Genomic DNA, 10,605 nt, shown 5'->3' with positions numbered 1-10,605 from the left:
CATACCTGGCACCATTTTCAGTTGAGAGAAATTTTAAAAATGTAACATTGGAGTATTAAATAATAATTACAGGAAATTGATTGTAGTACATATTGTACTACTATAATATATTTGTAGTTACCTCCTGTTGCTATTGTGGTGAGCTCAAGTGATGTGAGTATCCACTGAAAACACTACAGGACACTAATCATCTCTATGTGAGCTATTAATCTTTCCGAAAAACTGGGTACCACAATAAAAAAGTGATCTCTCCCAGTTCTTGTAAATTTTTCATTATGTTTAGTGCAATACCTTACATAACAACATCTCAGGACTCCTATGAAGTGCCACTATTGATGCGGGAAGTGCTCCTATGAAGCAGAGAATAGTCATAACCTTATAAGAAAAAGTTGAATTGCTAGGTATCTACTGAAGATTGGGGTCTACAGCTATGGTTGCCTGCCAGTTTAAGATGAATTAATCCAGTGTAAGGACTCATTTTTTTTTTAAAGAATTTATGAAGCTGTAGCTTGCTGTGGCTACACCAGTAGATATGAAAATTTTGTACTTTTGTGAATACTTTATCTCATATTAAGAATGCATATTTTACTGGATGCAGGATTGCTGGTAGAAAGACATATCTATATATTCTAATATGATTTGAGAAAAAGTAAAATTATATGCCAACATAAAACAAAAACAAGATGAAGGACTAAAACTGGAGAATTTGATGAAAGCAAAGGATGGTTTGATAATTTTAGAAAGAAGTTTGGCTTAAGAAGTGATAAGAAAATTGGGGAAGCAGCTTCTGCTGATCAAGAGGCAGCAGATAAGCTCCCAAATGCCAGTAAGAAAATCTTTGAGGAGAGAGGATATCTGGCTGAACCAGTTTTTAATGCATAAAAAAAGTGCCCTATTCTGTGAAGAAACTGTCATAGAAGATACTTATTAGAAGGGGAAGGAAGTGAGCCCCAGGATTCAAGGCAGGAATGGATAGGCTTAACCTACTGTTTTGTGCAAATGTGTTTAGGTTTATGATCAAGAATGTCCTTATTTATAAAACTACTAATCCCCAAGTTTTAAAGGGAAAAGATAAACTGCAGCTGCTAGTCTCTTTTTGTAAAGCAAGAAAGACTAGACAAGTAACCTCTTTCTCCTGAATTGGTTCCACTGATGCTTTTGGAAGCACCTTGCAGGAGAGGTCTGTCTTAAATTTTTTTTTTTTTTAATATTAGACCATGTTCCTGGCCACCCAGAACCCCATGAGTTAAACACCAAAGGTGTCTACTTGTCCCTGAACACAACATCTCTAATTCAGCCCCTAGATCAGGGGGTGTAAGGATCTTTAAGGCTCATTACACGTGATAATTTAGGGAAAGATGGTCAGTGATATGGAAGAGAAATCTGATAGAGAGATCATGAAAGTCTGAAAGATTATACCATTGAAGGTGTCATCATTGTTACAGAAAATCTGTGAAAGCCATCAATCCTGAAATAGCAAAGTCCTGCTGAAGAACTGGTTCAAGATGTTGTGCATGACTTCACATGATTTAGAACAGAGCCAATCAAGAAAATCATGAAGCTATTGAAGATATGACAAAAAAAGGTGGTGAAGTGGTAAAGTATTTCAAAATATGGATGTTGGAGAAATTCAAGAACTGATAAATACCACAACAAAAGAATTAGCAGAAGATTTGATGGAGATGAGTGGCTCTCAATCAGTGCCAGATGACTAGGAAGAAGATACAGAAGCAGCAGTGCCAGAGACAAGTGACATCAGGCAATTTGGCAGAAGGACTCCAATTATTAAAGACTGCTTTTGATTTCTTTTATGACATGAACCCTTCTACTACTGGGCTGACCAAAAATTTCGTTTGGGTTTTTCTGTTCTCTGTTATGAAAACCTGAATAAACTTTTTGGGCAATGCAATACATTATGAATTACACTATGGTATAGTATTGGTGGGCTTCCCAGGTGTCTCAGTGGTAAAGAATCTGCCTGACAATGCAGGAGATGCAAAAGACGCAGGTTTGATCCCTCAGTTGGGAAGATTCCCTGTAGTAGGAAATGGCAACTCACTTCAGTATTCTTTCCTGGAGAATCCCATGGATGGAGGAGCCTGGCGGGTGACAGTCTAGGGAGTGCAAATAATGACATGACTCAGTGAATTAGAATGCATGCATTGTATGTGCATGTCACTCTCCAATAATTAGAGAAACTACATGAGAACATCATAGGTAGGTGGGTTTTAAAAAAATAACAATGCTTCTAACGCTGTATTGTGAATATGATTATAACACTCTATGTAATAAAAGTCTATAATGATTCATTCATTAATTGTGTAGGTTGCACTACCATGAAGCAATTAAATTGAGTACACAGTTCTCATAAAGCAATCACATTGCTACTTCTTAATTATCAATACAAGAATCCTTATACCAGTAAATAAATATGAATTTCTTTTTCTCATCATTTCATTTTTTATATCTTTTTATATTTTCATTTTTGATGTCTAGTGTTAGCAATATGTATAATATATACAATATTTTGTATTATGTAAGATGTATTGATATAGGCACTGACAGTTGATTTGACGGATGGTCTTGCTTCTTGGAAGAAAATCTATGACAAAGCTAGACAGTGTATTAAAAACCAGAGACATCATTTGCTGACAAAAGGCCATATAGTCAAAGCTATAGTTTTTCCAGTAGTCATGTATGGATGTGAGAGTTGGACCATAAAGTAGACTGAGTGCCAAAGAATTGATGCTTTTGAATTGTGGTGTTGGTGAAGACTCTTGAGAGTCCCTTGGACTACAAGGAGATCAAACCAACCAATCCTAAAGGAAATCAGCTCTGAATATTCATTGGAAGGACTGATACTGAAGCTGAGGCTCCAATACTTTGGACACCTACTGCGAAGAGCTGAATTATGGAAAAAGACCCTGACGATGGGAAAGACTGAAGACAGGAGGAGAAGCGGGTGACAGAGGATGATATGGTTGGATGGGATCACCGACTCAATGGACATGAGTTTGGGTAAACTCTGGGAGTTGGTGATGGACAGGGAGGCCTGGCGTGCTGTAGTCCATGGGGTCACAAAGAGTTGGACAAGACTGAGCGACTGAACATTCGTTGACTGTGAGATTCACTACTCAGCAAATTGCCTCCAGTAATTCTTGTTGTATCATTTTCTAAAAATTCTGGAACATATATTATCTACATTCTAATCTAATTAAATTTGTCCTTTTGGTGGACAATATCCACATATGTGAATGATGCGTATAACTCAACAATAAAAAAACCAAACAACCCGAATAAAAAATGGGCAAAGAGACAATCAGGACTTGTGGACACAGAGGATGAGGGAGAGGGAGACAAACTGAGAGAGTAGAGTTGACATATATACTCTATCAAGTGTAAAATAGCTAGCTAGTGGAAATAGTGGAAAGTGGCTGTTTAGCACAGGGAACCCAGCTCCATGCTGAGAGGGCTGGGATGGCGGGGGTGGGAGAGAGGTCTTGAAAGGAGGGGATATATGTGTACTTATAGCTGGTTCATGTTGTACAGCAGAAATAAACACAACATTGTAAAGCCATTATTCTCCAATTAAAAATAATTCTTTAAAAAATGTAAGCTCTTTAAGGGCTTACTTTTTCTCTGCTTCCATCACTGATTTTTCTTTTACATTTACAACAGTGTGTGTTTCAATAATAAATGAGTGAAATAAGAAAAGTGGTCAAAGGACTTGAATATACATTTTTCCAAAGGAGACAGACATATGGCCAACAGGCTCATGAAAGACGTTCAACATCACAAATTAATGCAAATCAAAGTCACAATGAGATACCACCTCCTGCCTGTTAGAATGGCTATTATCAAAAAGGCAAGAAATGACAAGTATTGGTGAGGATGTGGAGAAAAATTGGCTTAGCCACTATAAAAACTATGCAGATGACACCACCCTTATGGCAGAAAGTGAAGAGGAACTAAAAAGCCTCTTGAAAGTGAAAGTGGAGAGCGAAAAAGTTGGCTTAAAGCTCAGCATTCAGAAAATGAACATCATGGCATTGGGCCCCATGACTTCATGGGAAATAGATGGGGAAACAGTGGAAACAGTGTCAGACTTTATTTTTTGGGGCTCCAAAATCACTGCAGATGGTGATTGCAGCCATGAAATTAAAAGACGCTTACTCCTTGGAAGAAAAGTTATGACCAACCTAGATAGCATATTGAAAAGCAGAGACATTACTTTGCTGACTAAGGTCTGTCTAGTCAAGGCTATGGTTTTTCTGTTAGTCATGTATGGATGTGAGAGTTGGACTGTGAAGAAGGCTGAGCACCAAAGAATTGATGCTTTTGAACTGTGGTGTTGGAGAAGACTCTTGAGAGTCCCTTGGACTGCAAGGAGATCCAACCAATCCATTCTGAAGGAGATCAGCCCTGGGATTTCTTTGGAAGGAATGATGCTAAAGCTGAAACTCCAGTACTTTGGCCACCTTATGCGAAGTGTTGACTCATCGGAAAAGACTCTGATGCTGGGAGAGACTTGGGGCAGGAGAAGAAGGGGACGACAGAGGATGAGATGGCTGGATGGCATCACTGACTTGATGGACGTGAGTCTGAATGAACTCTGGGAGTTGGTGATGGACAGGGAGGCCTGGCGTGCTGCGATTCATGGTGTAGCAGAGTCAGACACGACTGAGCAACTGAACTGACTGACTGACTATAAAAACTTATGGATATTTCTCAAAATATTAAGAACAGAGCCAGTATATGATTCAGTCATTCCACTTCTTGGTATTTACCAAAGAATATGAGAGTACTGATTGTAAAGATATATGCATCCTTATGTTCATCACAGTACTATTTACAATAACCAAGATAGAAAAACAACTTAAAGGCCCACTGATCGATGGATGAAGAAGATGCGGTGTATATATAGAATAGAATTATATTCAACCATATAAAAGATGAAACCTTGCCAATTGTGATAACACGGATGGACTTCAAGGATATTATAAATTAGACAGAGAAAGACAAATACCATATGACTTCACTCATACATGGAATACAAAAAACAAACAAGCAAAAATCAAAATAAGTAAGCAAACCAAACCAAACAAAACAAACATGTAGATACAGAGAAGAGAATAGTGATTATCAGAGAGAAAGAGGTGGGGGAGTGGAGGGTGAAATAGGTAAAGGAGATAAACTATATGATGATGGAAACGAAATTTTCAGTGGTGAGCACTGTGCAGTGTATACAGGAGTAGAAATATAATGCATTCATGAAACTTGCATAATATAAACCAGTGTTACCTTAATAAACAATAAATTAAAAAATAATATATCTTGAAATGCAACAGATATCAAAAAAATTTTTTTTGGTCTCCTTTACAAGGATCGTCTTTAAGGCCAGTTTTTTTTATGCTTGTTCAAACGCAGAGAAGGCATTTCTTAGCTGTCTCCTTCTCTACTTCTCTCTGGTAAATTTCTAGTTGGTCGACAGTTAGCTTTTTGCTCTTATGGAGCTAACCATCTCTACTCCATTGCTTATCACCAAATTATTTTTAAGTTTCAGAATTCACTTATACTTGAACTTTTCCACGCTTCTAAATACAGTTCACTTGGAGCTCTCTGTTACGGTACACTTTTCATTCTAAGAAAAACCTGTGGTTCAGTTCTCTGAGTGACACCTCTGATTTAGGAGCAGGTTTCTGGGTACGGTCAGTAGCCAATGATATTATCACTCTTGGTGTGCCAAGACCAAACTTCATCCTTTGAACTGAGGCTACTTAAATCAGAGCTCCAGTAGTCTTGGTGTAACATGAGAGAGGTCAAGCTTCTACCCTATGAATAGAGGCTGGATAAAGAGAGAGATCTTCAAGATATTTTAGCCTGCTTTGAATAGACCTTCTGCATTATTTATACCTTGGGGATAAGATATATTTGCTGCCTGATACTCTCAAGGTGATGGGCTTCCCAGGTGGCGCTAGTGGTAGAGAACTCATCTGCCAATGCAGGAGACAAAAGAGTGGTTCAGTTCCTGGCTTGGGAAGATCCCCTGGAGGAGGGCACAGTAACCCATTCTAGTAGTCTTGCCTGGAGACTCCCATGGACAGGGGAGGTTGGTGGACTACAGTCCATTGGGTTGCAAACAGGTGGACATGAATAAAGCAACTTAACTCTCAGGGCGATATGATAGCCTTTGTCTGGTACCTAGGGGAAGAGAAATCTGTGTATTTTTTCCTGCACTTGCTTGAGTGTAGGAAAGTTATGCTGCTCTGAGACAGGAGAGGAAGGAAGTGGGTCCTTGATCAAATAAGTGTGTGTGAATATTTATATTGACTTTATTCACAATATCTGAAATCAGAAAACACCTCAATTGCCCAAGATTTAATAGTATCAAAATTTGGTACATATATAAATGGAATACTCATTAATAAAAAGAATGAGTTACTTATAGATATTACAAAATGAATAAATCTCAAAATCATTTTACTCAATGAAAGAAACCTGAGAGGAAAGGGTGCATACTATATGCAAACATATTTATATGCAAAAAAATATCATATCACTGGTTAGCTGAAAATGGAGTTGGAAGCAGGCATGGTTAAAAAAGGGCATGATAAGTCTCATTGAAATGCTCTGTATCTTGATATGGTGATGGCTTCATCGATGTATAAAACTGGTAAAAACTCACAGAAATGTGTACTTGGTGAATACAGTGTATTTCACACTAATTATTTCTCAATAAAGTGTTAGAGAAAAAATAATGAGTAGAGCTGCATTTTTAGATGCAAGGAGTTGTGTTTTAGGACTCTGACTCAGATATGTCTTTTTTTGGATTGATGATTTTAAAAAAGACCTTTTTGGTCCTTCCCAAAGGATTCTCACAAGAAAACAGCTCTTGTATGTATGCTGACTCCTATTAGACTCAGGCTGCTTACATACACTCCCACCTCTAATTTCTTTCTTTTCTTCTTTTCTTTTTTAAGTCTGGAGTTCCTATGTTCCTCATGGATCTTGACTCTGGAGTCTAGACATCTTAATAATAAATTTATACTTCTTTCTTTCCCAGGAGGACTATATCCCAGAAGGTAAAGAAAAGCTCAATGCTGCAATTATAAAAATTTATACTGTTATGCCAAAGCCATTATGATAACTGTTGCTTTTATTTGAGCAGATTATCAGAGATTCCAGATGACTCAGGACCTCTACTTGGATGTCTAAGACAATCTACTTTTGCTTCTTAAAAGCAGTCAAGCACTAGAAAATGCAGAAGAGGAGCTATCCTATTGATTGATTCCTCAGATTCATTTTGCATAACTACAGAATATAATTCCTGGAAGCATTTCAGAGTTAACCAAGTATCACTGGAAAATACACTTGTTTGTCTTCTACAAAGGACAATGACTTTTTCCAATGTCAACCACTAAAGGAAAGTTCAGTAGTTTACATAGAGCAGTAAGAAAAATAAGGCTATTTTCTCTAAGGGAAGAATATAAAACTGGGAAAATGAACATGTATCTGGAAATTTTGAGAGGAAACCGGTTCATTTTATTTTGACACAAAGATTTTAAAAATTATTTTTGTAACATAGTCATTAAATTTGTTTACTCTTTCCAAAATTAAAACAATAACAAGACAAAACATCAGAATTCTGCTGCTTATTTTTACAGAACATGACAAATTACCAAACAATATAAGGTAAGAGTAAATTTGAAGGCATGTGAGTTTTTGACAAATAATAAATCACCAGCTGACTACTTGTCTATTGGATACTCTGGGAAAAACACTCTCATTTTTCCAGATATAAGTGTCTTTAGCTGTAAACTTATTAACATTAGAATGAGTTTGATAGGAATAAATCTCAAAAATTAAAGTAATCTGGTCCCTTGGTTCTAGGCAGGATTTTAAAGAAATATAAATAAGATACATTATTTTTCAAAAAACATTTTACAACTACTACAGTGTTTCCTTTCACTGTTTAAATAATGTATTCTCCCAAGACCCTAACTCTGATCTATTTAAAATCTTGCCCCTTTATAATTATCTTCATATTTAATTTTTGATGTATCTGGTGGATAACAAAAATATATCAAGACAACATCATACCATTTTACTGAAAGTCATCTGTTCCTCACCAAAATATTAAACTTCTCTCATATTTCTTTATCAAAGAAAAAGGTGATAGATATCACACAGTGATTAGAGCATGGGTTCTGGAACCAGATTTCTTGGCTTCAGATTTAAATTCTGACCCTAGAAGATGTCTTTCAACATATTTTATTTCTTGGTACTTCATTTTCCTTACTGTAAACTGGGGAATACAATAACACTCACCGCCTATTGTTGTTGTATGTATTAAATGAGCTATTATGAAAGCATTTAGAGAAGCGGCCTGTAAAAGATGCCACATAATGTTTGCTATTATTGTTGTCTACACAGATTCATGTATATAAAGCCGTGGGGAAAAGAGTGATCTTATTTGAAGTGTCTAGTAAATGGACTAATGATGACTGTGAAAGTTACATTCCAGGTAAATAAGAATGCAATCAACAGTTTCTTCTTTATGTATCTTTTGTTCAGTATCCATTTCTAAATAATTATATCTAGAGAGAATAAGTCTCTTTCTTTACTATGAGCTGTCAGTTGAGGAAATGAAGGAAAATTGTTTTTAGGAAAGAAATTTTGAGGCTCATCTGGAGAAATTCTAGCATACAAGTGCTGATAATTTTTGTGTTTGGTTGTGCACAACTTTTTCTTTGTGAGTATACAAATTATATCAGAATCCATGGTTTCCATTACCCACAAAAAAGAATGGCATCTTTTTGGTATCTTAAAATTCAAATTCATTTCCTTTGTATCTGCTGGTACTCTATGCTTGGCAAGCTAAATTTTCCTAAACTAGATTACTGAAGACCTTATCTCCAAACCCAGACTTCAAAATTACTTCCAAAATATTATTTATTGAAATATTTGTGCTCTCCTGTAATCACTATTTTCTGGCATTACATTTATTGCATAAAGCATGAGTTGGAAATATATACAGAAGTGATACATGCACTGTGAAAGGTATTTGGGGGAAAGACACCGTATTAGATTCAGAAGGAAAAGATCTAATTCCACCACTTGTATAAATTAGTAACTTTTAAAGTTAAAATAAATAATGATTTTAGAATAGTTTTGTGACTCCTAATACAGTAAGAGATGATTTGTAACTAGGATGACAGCCAAGAGTTCATTTGCTTATTTTGCTTTGTGCCTCTCCGCAGGTTTCTGCCATGGGTGACAAGGGAACAAGCAACTACTCAGACGTGACTGACTTCATTCTTGTCGGCTTCAGGGTCCACCCAGAGCTCCATATTCTCCTCTTCCTGCTTTTTCTGCTTGTCTACACCATGATCCTTCTAGGAAATATTGGCATGATGGTCATTATTATGACTGACCCCCGGCTGAACACACCAATGTATTTCTTCCTAGGCAACCTCTCCTTCATTGATCTCTTCTATTCATCTGTTATTGCACCCAAGGCTATGATCAACTTCTGGTCTGAGAGCAAGTCCATCTCATTTGCAGGCTGTGTGACCCAGCTCTTTCTCTTCGCCCTCTTCATTGTGACCGAGGGGTTTCTCCTGGCAGTCATGGCTTATGACCGCTTCATTGCCATCTGCAACCCACTCCTCTACTCTGTCCAGATGTCAACACATCTCTGTGTTCAGTTGGTGGCTGGTTCCTATTTTTTTGGCTGTATCAGCTCAATTCTTCAGACCAGCATGACATTTACTTTATCCTTTTGTGCTTCTCGGGCCATTGACCATTTTTACTGTGACACTCGCCCACTTCAGAGACTATCTTGTTCTGACATCTTCATCCTGAGAATGGTTTCTTTCACCTTGTCTGGCCTCATTACCTTGCCTACCATCATAGTTATTGTTATTTCATATTTGTACATTGTGTCCACAGTTCTAAAGATACCCTCCACTGAAGGACGTAAAAAAGCCTTCTCCACTTGCAGCTCCCACTTGGGAGTCGTGAGTGTACTGTATGGTGCTGTCTTTTTTATGTATCTCACTCCTGACACATATCCTGAGCTCAGTAAAGTGGCCTCCGTGTGTTACACGCTACTCACTCCCATGTTGAATCCTCTGATTTACTCTCTGAGAAACAAAGATGTCAAAGAAGCGCTATACAAACTTTTGGAAAAGAAAAGTACTGTTCTGTGATTATTATTTCTCTTCCACTAATGAGTGGTGTCTGTTTATTTTGTACTCCTCTGGTCATCAATGAAATTATTCTCCTGAGTATCATAGAAATATTATCAAAAGCTCTTTAAAAGTAATACATTCTTTCCATATAGTACTTTATTTACATGTGAGCATTGTCAAACATAAATGTCTTGGATATTGGAAATGCTCTGGAGATTGTCCAAGCATTGTCCAAGATGAATCTTCACACTAATCTCAAATAACAGTTTATTTCACAAAATTGATTTCTATTTGTTTTTATGACATTCTGTTGAACACTGTTTTTTTTTTTTTTACATTATAATAGTGTTTAAACAATTATTTTGTCTAATGTTAGTTTTGGAATGGCTCCTTCCTGTATACACAATCCCGG

At 36.8% G+C, this 10,605-nt stretch overlaps 1 protein-coding gene across 1 annotated transcript; it reads left to right on the top strand.

Moving 5' to 3' along the window:
- The first annotated feature begins 9,212 nt into the window (after positions 1–9,212).
- LOC138438300 (olfactory receptor 9K2) lies at positions 9,213–10,211 on the top strand. Its single transcript, XM_069586472.1, has one exon. The coding sequence runs from the start codon at positions 9,270–9,272 to the stop codon at positions 10,209–10,211; it is 942 nt and encodes a 313-aa protein (XP_069442573.1). The 5' UTR covers positions 9,213–9,269.
- The last annotated feature ends 394 nt before the right edge of the window (positions 10,212–10,605 follow it).

The sequence above is a fragment of the Ovis canadensis genome, chromosome 3 (assembly GCF_042477335.2).
Source record: "Ovis canadensis isolate MfBH-ARS-UI-01 breed Bighorn chromosome 3, ARS-UI_OviCan_v2, whole genome shotgun sequence".
NCBI classification, from domain to species: domain Eukaryota; kingdom Metazoa; phylum Chordata; class Mammalia; order Artiodactyla; family Bovidae; genus Ovis; species Ovis canadensis.
Note: the sequence above shows the minus strand (reverse complement) of the source record. Positions and strands in the feature narration are given on the sequence as shown.